This window comes from Cebus imitator, unplaced genomic scaffold (genome assembly GCF_001604975.1).
Source record: "Cebus imitator isolate Cc_AM_T3 unplaced genomic scaffold, Cebus_imitator-1.0 Scaffold31, whole genome shotgun sequence".
NCBI classification, from domain to species: domain Eukaryota; kingdom Metazoa; phylum Chordata; class Mammalia; order Primates; family Cebidae; genus Cebus; species Cebus imitator.
Genome location: NW_016107346.1, coordinates 10,415,990 through 10,431,358, shown reverse-complemented (window position 1 = coordinate 10,431,358; position 15,369 = coordinate 10,415,990). Strand labels below are relative to the sequence as shown.

At 43.1% G+C, this 15,369-nt stretch overlaps 1 protein-coding gene and 1 long non-coding RNA gene across 3 annotated transcripts in view; one reads left to right on the top strand and one right to left on the bottom strand.

Moving 5' to 3' along the window:
- The window catches only part of STARD7 (StAR related lipid transfer domain containing 7), a 23,420-nt gene extending 18,471 nt beyond the window's left edge, over positions 1-4,949 (bottom strand). The window contains exon 1 of the mRNA XM_017524135.2: positions 4,116-4,949. Within this exon, the coding sequence (XP_017379624.1) occupies positions 4,116-4,405 (290 nt within the window). The 5' untranslated portion in view covers positions 4,406-4,949. The remainder of the gene's footprint in view (positions 1-4,115) is intronic.
- LOC108301063 overlaps positions 4,587-15,369 on the top strand; it is a 26,536-nt gene continuing 15,753 nt past the window's right edge. For both annotated transcript variants that reach the window (XR_001823716.2, XR_001823715.2), the window contains exon 1: positions 4,587-4,669. This is a non-coding gene — a long non-coding RNA (uncharacterized LOC108301063). The remainder of the gene's footprint in view (positions 4,670-15,369) is intronic.

The following is a 15,369-nucleotide window of genomic DNA, read 5'->3' as shown; positions in this document are numbered from 1 at the left end:
AAAAAAAAAAAAAAAAAAAAAAATGACATAGGGCTAGGCACCTGGCTCAGCACTTTGGAAGGCCAAGGTGGGAGGATCACTTGAGGTCAGGAGTTCAAGACCAACTTGGCCAACATGGTGAAACCCCATCTCTACTAAAAATACAAAAATTAAACAGGTATGGTGGTGCCCCCGCTGTAGTCCCAGCTACTGGCTAGCCTGAGAAACGAAAGTACCTGGAACCAGGGAGGCAGAGGTTGCAATGAGGCGAGATCGCACCACTGCACTCCAACCTGGGTGACAGAGTGAGATTATGTCTCAAGAAAAAAAAGAAAGAGGCCAGATGCGGTGGCTCAGACCTGTAATCCAAGCACTTTAGGAGGCCGAGGTGGGGCAGATCACACGGTCAAGAGTTTGAGACCAGCCTGGCCAACATGGTGAAACCCATCTGTACTAAAGATACAAAAAATTAGTCGGGTGTGGTGGTGGGCGCCTGTAGTCCCAGCTACTCAGGAGGCTGAGGCAGGAGAATCGCTTGAACTCAGGAGGCGGAGATTGCAGTGAGCCATGATCGCGCCACTGCACTCCAGCCTGGGCGACAGTGCGAGATTCCGTCTCAAAAAAAAGAAAAAAAGGGAAAGGAAGGAAAGACATCAATTAGCTCATTGCAGTTCTGGGACAACTAGTTAATGGTAAAATAATGAAGACAACCTCAAAAAATTGAGGTCTACTTTTATGCAGCTCTGAAGAGCTAGCAAAGGATTCTAGGGATTTATCAGTAAGATACCCTGAAGTGACAATGGCAAAAAAAAAAAAAAGTCCCTTTAAGGCAAAAGGACTTTATGTTGAGCATTTACTTAGTCAATAACACACTGAAGTTTAACATATCCCAAATGCCCTGAAAGACAGAAAAGAGAAAATGGCCAATTTTCTTCATGCAACTTCAATGGCACTTATTTACTCAAATTTCTGGAGCAATGAACTGTAACTTTTAAGAAACTATGAGGAGGTTAATGGAACATTTTCCCCTCGCCTTTCATTTCTTAACATCCTTCCTCTATTTGTTCCTGTAACTTATTTTTTTAACTGTTCCAAAGCAATCAAAAATATGACTACTGTACTTTTCCATTAGATTTGCCCTAGAATCACAGAATGCCAGCTAGCGGCAAACACAGTGATGCCAAGATTTTTTTGTTGATTGTTTAATTGAAGACAACTGGGTACTAGCACAAGTATTAAAAGACCTCATTTCTACATCTGGCCATAGCAGCCAGTCAAAATCACTTCTTAAATTTTCTTGCTGTGCTTGATTAATAAGACCATATTTAGTAAGATCTTCTTAAGCACAAAAGAAGAGAAGGCAAAGTTATGCTTTGTCATTCTGAATAGGAATCAAATAACATAAGGAAAACACATGCCACTTTAAGGCACACATTCAAACGACACCCCACACATTCCACCCACTTAACCAAGACAGCCATGTCCGAATTAGTTTGTGCCAGGACAAGTTGGTACAGAATCAGCACAGATGAGCCAAAGGCTGTAATTTAGGGGCCATGTGACAGTCATGCTCTTCTTCCATTAACAATGAAAGAAATGCACTTGAGACACACTCTAACTGTGCTCCATTATGGAAAGCACCCAAAAATCATCTCACTAGAACAAACGAAGTCCAAGATGTTCTAAGCTAGCTATGACAACCTCAGCAGTGCTTACTATAAAGGAAATAGAATACTTGAACACAAAGTAAATAAGTTAATCTGTACCCAGAATATTTTAATAAAATATAAACACGATAAGCTATCAAAACAAAGACCCAAGGAACCACTGTGCAACCAAGATGTAGTTGTTGAATAGCATATTTGCCTTCCCATCACATTAGCAAATATAGTAAAAAGAAAAAAAAATCCTCAAGATTAACAACATAATCAAATTTTAATTATATGAAAAACCAAATTCAAACATGAATCAAACAATAAAATGTTAAATGAGGGCGTTTATTATAATAACCCTAAAGACAGTCAAAGTGCAGCCTAAAAGTGTTCTGGAGTTCATCTGCACTGAAATTCCAAAGCTGGTTAACTCAGAGCAGTCCCTCTTTTGGAGTTAGATTAGAACCAACAGTATTTCAATTGCCTCCAGGTTTCAGGGACAGTCTTACCAGACGGAAACAGAATGAATACTCCTGGCTCAGCCATGAATTGGTCTGATCTCCCTGCTATGGTTAAGTAGTGACTAACTCAAATGCTTACTATGTTCATTTCCTATCTTTTATCCCCACTACTCCTGCAAGGAAGCACTGCTAAACAGAGGCTCCAGGATCTATTAATATCATCCGTAAAAGTGCATAAAATAAGCCAAAGAGTGTCATCTACTACTTAAGCCCCAACACTACTCCACTCCCACCCCTAAACTCTCCTGGTTCCTCTCTTTTGTACCCAGTAGCCCTTTTCTGGTCTTTCTCCTCTCCTCTCCCAGCAATTCCAACTGGAGATTTTCCTCTCAAACTTAACTGTGGAACACGGTTATTTCATCATCAAAATAGAATGAAAATTCAAAGTTAACTGATAATTTTTCAACCTAAAAGTTTTCTTGCTGTTCTTTTATTTCTCACACCCAAGAGACTTTGATTATAACCAATGGCCAAGTAGCAAAAACACACTAACAGGAACTAGCCAAAATATCTATCATGCTTTGATAGCTTAACTTTTTTTGTAAGATTGTTTGTTGTTATTATTTTAAGCTGCATTTATAAACTATCTTTCCTGCTAGGAAAAGTATTCCCAGTTCTTAAGATAGACTTGCATTTACCCATAATTCATAGCATGGCACAAATAGCTCCCTGGCATCTGGGTGTTACACCTCCCACACAGGCCATGGTATAAACTTTATTGGGGTATTTCAATTTTTAACCTAACAAAAAATGTGGAATAACAGGTTGTCTCCCTATGAAGGAAATATCTAGAATAAACAGATGGGTGTGAGATCTGTGGAAGGAGGGAATTGTCTCTGGATCCAGAAATCACAGTTTGAGTTTAGAGGCAAAGTGCTTCCCCACCCCCACCCCAGACGCAGCCTTGCTGTTACCCACGCTGGCGTGCAGTGACGCGAATCTCGGCCCACTGCTACCTCCACCTCCCAGGTTCAAGCAATTCTCCTGCCTCAGCCTCCTGACTAGCTGGGATTACAGGCGTCCACCACCAAGCCCAGCTAACATACTGTATTTTTAGTAGAGACGGGGTTTCACCACGTTGGCCAGGATAGTCTCGATCTCTTGACCTCGTGATCCACCCGCCTCGGCCTCCCAAAGTGCTGGGATTACAGGCGTGAGCCACCGCACCCAGCCGACAAAGTGCTTTATGTGCAGGGAGGGCACAGTTTAAGACTATCTGTTGCAAAGAAAATACAAACACAAGGTAAATTAAGAGCCAAAGCAGTTTCCCCATGAGATTACCTGGAATCTACAGTCTCAGAACTACAGATTAACAAATGTAATCAATGGTACTGGGCTTTTCACAGTTTTGATGATGATAGCATGACCTCAGAGTCTAAAGGGACACTATTCCCAAAGTTCTAGTTAACGTCGCAAAAATCTAACCTAATTCTTACAGATTCAAATATCGAGGCTGCTGGTTTGTGTAAACTGGGCAAAATCCCTTCCAGGCTCTCAATTATGCCACGAGTCACGATGACAGAGGGTTCTCCTGGAATTTCTTACAAGGCCTAAGTCCCATCTGGATCGAAGTCATTTTGCAAACAGCAGCTCACCATCCTCAGGCCAAATTTAAAATCTATTTTGAATTTGCACCTTTCTGGGTGTGTTAAAGATTACAGATTATGTGAACAACGGCCTCCATACTTTCGATATCTATTTCTACAATGTTGTTTTTTTACTGTCTTGCTCTCCCCACTCAAAGTCTCCTCCTATACCAACCTACACTTCGAGTTCTATTTTGTAATCTGACAAATCAAATTCACAATAGGGGCAAACAGCAATACGGTTTGCTCAAGCAGGTTCAATCGAATGCATCACCAATTAAAAGACCACCGCGTAAACAAGGGCCACCGACCACAGGGCGGGCCCAGGGTTCACACCCCCACCCCCGGGCCCAGAACAAGCTCGCCGCAGCACCCACCTCTGCAACTCCTCCTCCTGGATCCTCTCCTCATCCCACACGAAGACGCTGGAGAGCGCCGCCATCAAGGCAGAGGCATGGCCAGGGCGGCCGTGCAGCCGGCGCCAGAGGCGGGAGAGGAGGACGCTGCGTGAGCTCTCGGAGTAGAGGCGTCCGTAGAGCTGTGCGATCTGCAGCGCGCGCCGCACGCGCAGGCCCGTGACGAAGCGGCACTGATTGGCCAGCAGCGCCAACAAGCCCCCGCCCCGCGCCCCCGCCAGCCAGGCGACCAGCAGCCTCCGCGGGAACATGCCGCCTACTGCGGGGCCCGCCACAAGCCTCCGGGGCCCAAGGAAGTAGCCCGGGAGGGCGCAGACGGTCGTCCGCAGCGTCCCCCTAACTGGCCGACCACGAACCCGTCTTACGGTCCCGCGGCCAGGAGCTGCCGCTCATCTCTCTCTGCAGCCACCGCTGAGGAAGAGTCTCCTCTGAGAGGAGAGTCAGTCATGGCAGCAGACGCCAGGACGGCTCAGCGACCGCTGCACCGGGCGCTCCTGGGCTCGGGCTGCGGATCAGTAGGTTGTCTCACTCCTCAGCGACCTCCGGCGGGCGCCGGGGGCCGGGATGCAAGGCGGGCGGACGTCAGCTAGGCAGACAGCTCAGGGCTGGCAGCAGGAAGGCTCCCGCGCGTTCCCTGTGTGCCACACGCGCAGCCCGCGCGCACCCTACCCTGTCTCCCCCGCCTGGGCACTGATTGGGCGCGACCCGGACTCCTGGGTGTTCATTGGAGCCACCAAGTGCTCGTCACCGCCCCCTCCCGCCCCTTCATGCCACGCTCTGAGGCCGCCTACTAGCAAGGTAGGTGGCCCGGCCGGCAGAGCCGTCAAGGGCGCCCTGGAGAGTGACCCTCGGACCCACCGCCGCCGCCATTTTCCGGCCGTCCCAGCCCCGCCCCGAGGAGAAATCCGCCGGGCGCCTGTTAGAATCCTGCGCCTTGTTCACTTGTTTTAAGAGGCGGGAACGCTAGCTGCATTCTCTTAATGATAAGAGTGTAGGGTGGGGGCGGGGCTCTGCATGTCTCTGCAGAGGCTGGGGGCTCTGGGTGAAACCGCCACCACAGAATTATAAAGAAAAATCAGAAAGCAAACACACAAGGGTCTGGTGGGCTGGTTGTGTTTCTCTGAAAGCCTTTCAACGTGCATTTTTTTTAGAAATTTTTTTTTTTTTGCCAGTTATATAGTTGATTTTAGAATGTTAAATATTATCTATTTAGTATACAAAGGTATTTTATGACAGTAGAGGAAATCTTAGGATCCAGATTCTCTGTGTAGTGGAAACTTTGGGTCCATAGAATGAATATAGCTTAATGTAATGATTATTGTAGTATTTAGTGTTTAGTTCCAACCTTCTTGTTCCTCACAGTGCCCACAAATCCCTTCTCTTTATTTCTGTATGATAACCTCAGATCTTACCCTTGAATTGAACAAGAACTGTCATGTAGGCGGAGCTGTTCTCCTCTTACCAACATAGATATTTCTGAGCCTAGTTTTGCTTTCTTAGGCCCAGTGCCTTTTGATAGATCCTTTGAGGTATACCTTTCACGTTCTAGCCTTTTCTCACTTTCACCTTTAGATTCTATCTAAACTATGCTTTTTAAAAAATTTTTTTAAGAGACTGGGATTCACTACGTTGCCTAAGTTAGACTTGAACTCCTGGGCTGAAGCAATTCTCCCACCTGAGCCTCTGGAGTAACTGGAACTATAGGCCTGTACTGCTGATCCCATCTTAAAACATGCTTCTTTTTTTTGAGCAGGAGTCTCACTCTGTCGCCCCAGGCTTCAGTGCAGTTAGTTAGGGGATCAGGGTTTACTACAACTTCCACCTCCCGGGTTCAAGCGACTCTCCTGCCTCAGCCACCCTAGTAGCTGGGACTACAAGGATGCGCCACCACACCTGGCTAATTTTTGTATTTTTAGTAGAGATGGGGTTTCACTGTATTGGCCAGGCTCGTGTGGAACTCCTGGCCTCAAGTGATCTGCCTGCCTCCGCCTCCCAAAGTGCCGGAATTACAGGCGTGAGCCACCATGCCAACCATTTCCTTTTTTTTTTTTAATCCTGTTGTTTTAATTTTTTTGTTGTTACTTCTGAAATAACATTTTACATTTGTGGTTGTTCTTGTCTTAAGCAAATGGGATTATATTTGGTTATGCAGATTTAGAAAGGACTCCTCCTCCTTCCTCAAAAATAATTAACCAGGAAAAAGCAGTTGTTTTCCTGTGTTCTGCCTTGGACATTCATTATAGTCTGGGTACAGCATTGTTTGTATCTTAAAAACTACTGTACTACTTTTGACAGTGAGGTGTTTTACTCATAGTTTAAAATTGCTGTTAATTGCTGTTAGTTACTGCCTAGAGATGACACTGCTATGAATAGCATACCTCATTTGAAGGCTTGATGCTTTTAGGCATGTACTGGTATTATCTCTTGGACAAGCCATTGCAATTGCCCTGGAGGACTGGCCAGGCAGAAGTTTTCATGTTGAAAAGCGGAGTAAAAATGACTCTGGGTGTAGGCCAATATAGTATCACTCAGGAAAAAGAGAAACACAGTGTACCTCTCCCTGGGAAGCAGTTTGACCAGGACAAAGCTCCCAGAAATGGAAATTTAAGCTTATTGATTTGGGAAACTCTTGGTGTTTGCCCCTCAGCCTTTGTGAAATGTATCTTCTTTTTAAAGGAGGGAGAGGTAGGATAGAGGAGAGACTTAAAGGCTTAAAATAATGTTCCCTGTCAACCATCTAATCACCTCCTTAGAACTAAGCAGGTAAGGCCAGCCTCCGTGGCTCACACCTGTAATCCCAGCACTTTGGTAGGCTGAGGCAGGCGGATCACTTGAGCTGAGGAGTTTGAGAGCAGGCTGGCTAACATAGTGAAACCCTGCTTCTACTAAAAATACAAAAAATTAGCTGGGCGTGGTGGTGGGCACCTGTAATCCCAGGTACTTGGGAGGCTCAGGTAGGAGAATTGCTTGAACCCAGGAGGTGGAGGTTGCAGTGAACCAAGATTGTGCCATTGTATTCCAGCTTGGGCAACAAGAGTGAAAACTGCTTCTCAAAAAAATAAAAGAACTAAGCAGGTAAATGTCTTCATGTCACAGAAAGAAATGATTGACTTGTTTAGAAACCAAGTTAGGTAGGGCTGTTTGTAGTTTGTAGTAAATTATCGACCTGAAGTGTCATTCAGAACAGAGAAAAGTATGTGATGATAGTTGGAAAATAAAACCCCAATGACATTTTCATATTTAACTAAAATATTCAGATCTCTTATTGTTCTTATTCCTTAGTCATATTTCACCCTCCTTCCTGTTTTACATCAATAACCTAAAGCAGAAAAGGGTCAGGCAAATCCCACTTTAATCTCTTCCATTCCCCTGCCCCCATAGAGTATTATTTTTTTAATTTAAAAAATTTATTTGTATTTGTTTTTTGTTTATTCAGTCTTGCTGAATTAAGCAGGAACCTCATAGAGGTGGGTTTTTTGGTTCATTTTTCTTTTGTTTCATTTTGTTTGAGATAGAGACTTGCTCTGTTGTCCAGGCTAGAGCACAGTGGCGTAATCTTGGCTCACTGCAACCTTCCCAGCTTCTGAGTTCAAGAGTCTCCTGCCTCAGCCTCCCAAGTAGCTGGGATGACAGGTGTGTGCCGTCACCCACACCTGGCTAACTTTTGTATTTTTGGTAGAGATGGGATTTTACCATGTTGGCCAGGCTGGTCTCAAACTCTTGACCTCAAGTGATCCTCTTGCCTCAGTCCCCCAAAGTGCTGGATTACAGGTGTGAGCCATCATGCCCAGCCAAATAATAATTTTAAAGAAAACTTAGATTTTATTGTGGTGCCACTATATACTGGGCACTCATTATGAATAAATTTTTTAAAAAACATCTTGTATTTGACCAGGTGTGGTGGCTTATGCCTATAATCCCAGCACTTTGGGAGGCCGAGGTGGGTGGATCACAAGGTCAGGAATTCAAGACCAACCTGGCCAAGATAGTGAAACCCAATCTCTACTAAAAATACAAAAATTTGCCGAGCGTGGTGGCGGGCACCTGTAATCCCAGCTACTTGGGACACTGAGGGAGGGAATTGCTTGAACCCAGGAGGCAGAGATTGCAGTGAGTCGAGATTGTGCCACTGCACTCCAGCCTGGGTGACAGAGCGAGACTCTGTCTCAAAAAAAANAGACAGTGAAAGAGATCTGATCTAACCAGTTTCACCTTGCTTCTGTCCTCGTTCATTCCTGGGCATAGGCTAAACTAACTTTGGGAGGAATTTAGTTTATAGTTTAAAACAAAGAGAACAGCCCTTTCCCAAAACAAGTCTCCTTGACTGGAGACTAGACTGCCTTGGTAGAACTAATAAATTAGCCACAAGATTAGAAATTATGGTTTAGGAGTCATGCAGCTGGAGGCTACAAGATTCTGACCCTCCCTAAACTGTTCCTAAGATCTGTACTTGAGATATTCTGCTGACCCTGCATTTGATGGATCAGCTGGCACCACCCAGATCAATAAACTGGTTAGTCTGAACTTGTGGCCCCCACCCAGGAACCCACGAACCAAATCAGTGCAAGAGGACAGCTTCAGTTCCCTATGAATTCATCTCCAACCCAACCAGTCAGCAGTCTGGACTCACTGGCCTTCCCCCACCCACCAGATTATCCTTAAAAACTCTGATCCCCGAATGCTCAGGAAGACTGATTTGAGTAATGATGAAACTCCAGTCTCCCTCACAGCGGGATCTGCCTCAGTTACTCTTTATTGCAGTTCCTCTGTCTTGAAAAATCGGTTGTCTAGGTACTGGGCAAGGTGAACCAATTGTATGGTTACAAATTTGGGGGTTCGTCTGGGATAGCCCTTGCAGCTATCCCATGATTCGGTAGCTCCCCTCTGGCGACAGATCCAGAAGCTAGCCCAGGCAGCCACATAGTTCTCTTGGACTAGGGGCTGACTCTGGCACCCTGTCTGCTAGTGGGGAACTGCCGACCCAATGAGCATGGACTTAATTGCAATGGAGAATGGTCTTGGGGAGACATCCCGTAACTGTAGCCGTATCACAGGGTATCTGTCTGTTGCTCCATGGTGAGGTGCTGGAGCTAGGTCATAGAGTGTCTGTAGTGTTGGGTAGTGCGTATCCTAGGTTCTGCCAATGCCTCCTTCCTTCTCCCCATGCAGCCCATTGGGGAGCATCTTGCAAAATTTAGAATCTTTTTATGGTTCCATAAAACAGAAGAGGGTGATTTTCTTTTGTAAAATGGTTTGACCCCCACAGCTATGGCACAGCGAGAAAGGTCATTTGTTCTTCCGGAAGCTGCAGAGAAAGGGAACCCGGAAACCTAGTATGCTGACAGAAAGGGTAAGAAATCTTTACGGCCCAAGTTTCTGCTTTCTCTCTCTCTCTGTGTAAATGGTAAATGTCGCTGTTTGCCTCTCCTGCAAGAGTTTAATTAATAGAAAAAAAAGTATCTGTGAGACTACTGTAATAGATTTGGTGCACTTTGTGCTAAGAATTTATCTTTCTGTAGTGGAGAGAAGGGTATCAAAGGATAGAACATGGGTTTAGGACCTCTTTAAGGCCACGTTTCAAGCCATCCCTGCAGGCTGGTTGGTTACAAACTTTGCTACAGGTCCCTGAAACCAATACCAAATGAAATTTCTCTGTCTTGTTTTGTGTCTTTAAGAGCTTAACCTCATGACCATGAGGGGATACTTTCTCTTGGTCTCCACCATCCAAGGACAGGAAATTTGGGGTTCATGTCAGTAGCCCTAAAAATTATCTCAAGCAGTTAAAAGCCTTTGCAAGTTTGAAATCGGCTGCTCTAGACTTCTGGGAAAAGCAATAGAAACTGTTCAATGCTGTGTAACTTAGTTAACTAAGGCTTTATCTTTTGACATTGTTGACCTGAGTTCAATTCTTAGTTTCAGGAATGATGTCTTTCTGGTTTGTTCTTTGTGTAACTTTGCCATTTATTGAGGGAAAAATGGCTGGTTTCTCATTTTCTGTCTTGACTGTCTTGGATTTTCCTTTCTCTGAACTACCCTTGGAGAGATTCTAAATCTTGGAAAAAAGAAACAAAAAATAACAACCAAAAAAAAAAAAAAAAACCTGCTTACCATCTCTTGGAAACACCTTATGCGTCCATGGTTAAATTATAACCTTAGTTAAAACTTATAAATGTTCTTAAGTTACCATGTGGAAAGTTACCTATAGTAGAATTCAGAAGCCAGAAATATTGGCTGTCCTGGCTAGAGTCTGGTAAAAAGAGATTTAAAAGGATTTTTTCTTAGAAAAAACAGCTCTATAGTTAAAATCAGCTTAATACCTATCTATCTATCTATCTATCTATGTATCTATCTGTCTGTCTGTCTATCAATCTACCTAGATATCTCCCCACACTGTACAAATATTTAAAAGGTCTTTATGTTTTTTATCTTCTTGGATCTTATTTTTCTGAAGAATAAAGAGGGTTTTTTCTTCTCTGTTAACTCAATTGTTTTTCCATTTTATGTTCTTGCCACTCGATGTCAGCATAAGAGAACCTAAGATAAATTCTAACAGCCTGGGACTCCTGAGAAAAAGCAGAGGAGGCACCAGAAACCTGTTTTTCTCATGGAACACCAGGAATTGAAGGAGAAAAAAATAGATCCCTCTCAAAATCAAAGGCTCTGTTCTGTTGTGCATTGTGTTATCTGATGGCTTTTACTTTTAGGGGTATCAAAAATTAATTTGCATTATGGAAGAGCTTTTAGTCTTGCTGTGTAATAACTAGGTAGGAAATATACTTTAAGGGATGGCTAATGGCAGTTATGGAGGTATATTGGCTCTTTGCATGCTTGGATCAGAGAAGCATGCTTTGGCTACCTGGAAGATATGGAAGCATCCCCACTCTACCCCCGACTGAGAGATGAGACTCCAATAAGGGGATGGGCTGATTACAAAATAGGCTGATTGGCTTTAGGTTGCCTTGCAATCAAATGCATGGTAGGAGCATTGCATGACCTTCTCCCATAGTATTTCCTTCCTTTTTGTGGATCCAGGATCCAGTATAAAATGGCACCCTTAATTTTGGGGATTTGTTTGCCTTGTAGCTGTGTCTGCTTATTAGGCCCTAGAAAATGCAAGCTTTCCTGGCCCTCTTCCTCCAAGTGTTCTACCCTGAAGCCAGTAATCCAGTTAAGAAACTGACAAATGAAAAATCTTAACAACTACTGGATCTTCTATCTGTCTGTATGTGTTGTGTATATACTGTTTATGTATAAAAGAACTCTGATCAATTGGCTTAGAAAAATAGGGGCTTAAATCATATTTTATTAGAAAAAAATAGAAACTTTAATGCCTTTTGTTCACATGACTTTAGTAATCTTTTGGAAACAGGCAGATTTTTAAATTATTGGTAAAAGAAAAATGTCTTGAATTTAGACATTTGGTCTAAATTAAGGTTAGATATCAGATTTGCTAAATGCTTTAAAGTCATAAACTGCTTCTTTGACTTTTGAAAATTGTTCAATTTACCTACTTCGGAGCGTAGATTATAGACAAGGTCTGGGGACTGTGGAGAGCCATGCCCCCTAGCTAAGCTGAAAAGAGTGAGACCTTATCTGCACTTCTGTCTGATGTTCTAGGCTCCATCCCCAGTACATAATTAAAATCACTTACTTATCAGGTTTTTCACCAAAATAAATGTTGCTAAGAGTTAACATTGTAACATGTAATTAAGAGACTGGAGAAACAGTTTTATATACAAGGTTGCAAGGTATAGAAGGAAAGTAGAATGTGGTTTTGATGGGAGATTATAAGAAGGCATGGGAATATGGTTTTTGTCAAAGGGAATGTAATTTTATCTAGTTAAGACGGTTTTAAAGATTATCTTAACCTAAAAGAGTAATGGGACAAAATGAAGCAAGTTGAAAAGGGTTTGCGAAGGGTTAATCTTGTGAAAAAGTTCTGTGGGTATATGCAAGTTGGCTAAGATTTAAAGGGATTTATTTAGCTTTTTTTCCATAGGTTAAAATATTAAAATAGAAATACACTGATGTGGGGCCAGAATCTGGGCCCATGTGTCTGAATAACAAGGTTTCCTTAAAAATTGATCTGTTGGCTGCAGCTGTAATCCCACCCGCCTTAGCAGGTGGATCACTTGATGTCAGGAGTTTAAGACCAGCCTGTCCAATATGGTGAAACTCCGCCCCTACTAAAAATACAACAATTAGGCCAGGCATGGTGGCTCATGCCTATAATCCCAGCACTTTGGGAATCAGAGGTGGGCAAATCACCTGAGGTCAGGAGTTTGAGACCAGCCTGGCCAACATAGTAAAACCCTGTCTCTACTAAAAATACAAAAATTAGCCGGGCATGGTGGCAGGCATCTGTAATCCCGGCTACTTGGGAAGCTGACACAGGAGAATGACTTGAACCTGGAGGCGGAGGTTGCAGTGAGCCGAGACTGCTCCACTGCACTCCATCCTGGGCAACAAAGAGCAAAATTCCATCTCAAAAAAAAATAATAATAATACAAAACTTAGCTGGGCATGGTGACAGGCACCTGTAGTCCCAGCTGCTCGGGAGGCTGAGGCAGGATAATCACTTGAAACTGGGAGGCGGAAGTTGCAGTTAGCCGAGACTACTCCACTGCACTCCAGCCTAGGCAACAGAGCGAGATTCTGTCTCAAAAAAAAAAAAAAAGAAAAAGAAAATTGATCTGCTGTTTAATGGAAAATTGTAAAGGGTTCTAAAAGGTTTATGAAAATCTGACATATGGTCAAACTAAACCAGGATAGATTTATAAAATTTTATTTAAAACTATCATTGTTATTAAAGATGCACTAATGCAAACATGGAATTTGGTTTTCCCTTTTAAAAAAGCTGTTTATGTCATATTTTTTTTTTTTTTTGAGACGGAGTTTCACTCATGTTACCCAGGCTGGAGTGCAATGGCGCGATCTCGGCTCACCGCAACCTCCGCCTCCTGGGTTCAGGCAATTCTCCTGCCTCAGCCTCCTGAGTAGCTGGGATTACAGGCACACACCACCATGCCCAGCTAATTTTTTGTATTTTTAGTAGAGACGGGGTTTCACCGTGTTGACCAGGATGGTCTCGATCTCTTGACCTCGTGATCCACCCGCCTTGGCCTCCCACAGTGCTGGGATTACAGGCTTGAGCCACTGCGCCCGGCCTGTTTATGTCATATTGAGAGACAATGAAAAATTTCTGTTTGCCTTTTAAGTAAACTACAAAAATGGGTGGGGGAGGGGAGAGAAAAGAAACAGATTCCCTTGGCCTCATCCTGTCTTCATTGGGTCTTGTTGTTTGGAAGGCCGAGTCACCTATCAGAATAAAGGTTTTTCTTTTTAAATTTTTTTGAATTATCATTTTGGCTAAATGAATGACTTACGATGACCTGGGATTCTGTTTTGTGATATCCAGTTTTTAAACCTCTGATATTTAACAAACCTTACAAGATCAAATTCTAAGTTAAAAAAAAAAAAAAGCTAGGTCCCCTAAAGTCCCAGACATATTCAGTTTATTTAATGTATTAAAATCATGCAGGAACCAGGTAAGTGGCTCATGCCTATTATCCCAGCACTTTGGAAGGCTGAGGCCAGAGAAGGTCACCAGCCTGACCAACATAATGAAATCCCACTTTTACTAAAAATACAAAAAATTAGCCAGGCACGGTGGTGAGCACCTGTAATCCCAGCTACTCGGGAAGCTGAGGCAGAAGAATTACTTGAACCCAAGAGGTGGAGGTTTCAGTTTCACACCATTGCACTCCAGCCCAGGTGACAGTGCAAGACTTCATCTCAAAAAAAAATAAATAAATAAAATCATGCAGGAAATGTTGTCAAATGTATAATGGTATTTAACTATCTTTGTGTTATATTTATAGAAATATGTTATTAGTATGTGCTACAAAATTGTATAAGATTCCTATAATTCTGATATGCCTCAGTATATGTTATCAGTAATAATTATTGTTATGTTAAATTATTGCATACCACAGAGGTAACAAATTTCCTTGTCAATTGTGTCTTTGACCGTAGCTGCCCTAAAATGTTTTTGTCATCCACAAACAATTGTTGTCTCATTTTGGTCCTCTTTAGAAGATTGTTTTATAAACAGCTATAAAACTTTTTTTTTTTTTTTTTTTTTTTTTTTTTTTGTCTTTATTTTTACTTTTTTTTTATGCAGGTTTCAAGCAGTTTTGGTGTTTTTTTTTTTTTTTTTTTTTTGAGGCAGAGTTTTGCCCTGTCGCCCAGGCTAGAGTACAATGGCTCAATCTTGGCTTACCGCAACCTCCACCTCTGGGGTTCAAGTGATTATCTGGAGATTATCCTGCTGACTAGCAGGGATTATAGGCACATGCCACCATGCCCAGCTAATTTTTGTATTTTTAGTAGAGACGGGGTTTCACCTTGTTGGCCATGCTGGTCTCAAACTCCTGAGCTCAGGTGATCCACCTGCCTTGGCCTCCCAAAGTGCTGGGATTACAGGCGTGAGCCACTGTGCCTGGCCTTTAATCAGCTATAAAACTTTAACAGGGGATGGGCATGGTGGACCATGCCTGTAATCCCAGTGCTTTGGGAGGCTGAGGTGGGCAGATCACAAGGTCAGGAGTTCGAGACCAGCCTGGCCAACATGGTGAAACCCCATCTCTACTAAAACTACAAAAAATTCACCAGGTGTGTTGGCAGGCACCTGTAATCCCAGCTACTTGGGATGCTGAGGCAGCAGAATCGCTTGAACTCAGGAGGTCGAGATTGCAGTGAGCCAACACCCCACCACTGCACTCTAGCCTGGGTTAACAGAGGGAAACTCTATCTGAAAACAAAACAAAACAAAACTTTAACAGGTGCTCTTGAATGCAAGTTTCAGGAAAAAAAAAAAAAAACTTTAGCTTTTAACGATTGAGTAAAATAGACTCCTGTGGACAAAGTTTGGAGCATATTTGTTTCTCTCTGCCTGATTTCTCCAAAATTTGGAAGCTATTTGTGAGTATTTTCAACTTGTAGCAGTATAGTTATTTGCATAAGTGCAATAAGAATCTGTTTTCTGGCCAGGTGCACTGGCTCACGCCTGTAATCCCAGCACTTTGGGAGGTTGAGGCGGGTGGATCATGAGATGAGTTTGAGACCAGCCTGGCCAACATGGTGAAACCCCATCTCTACTAAAAATACAAAAATTAGCTGGGTGTGGTGGTGGGCACCTGTAATCCCAGCTACT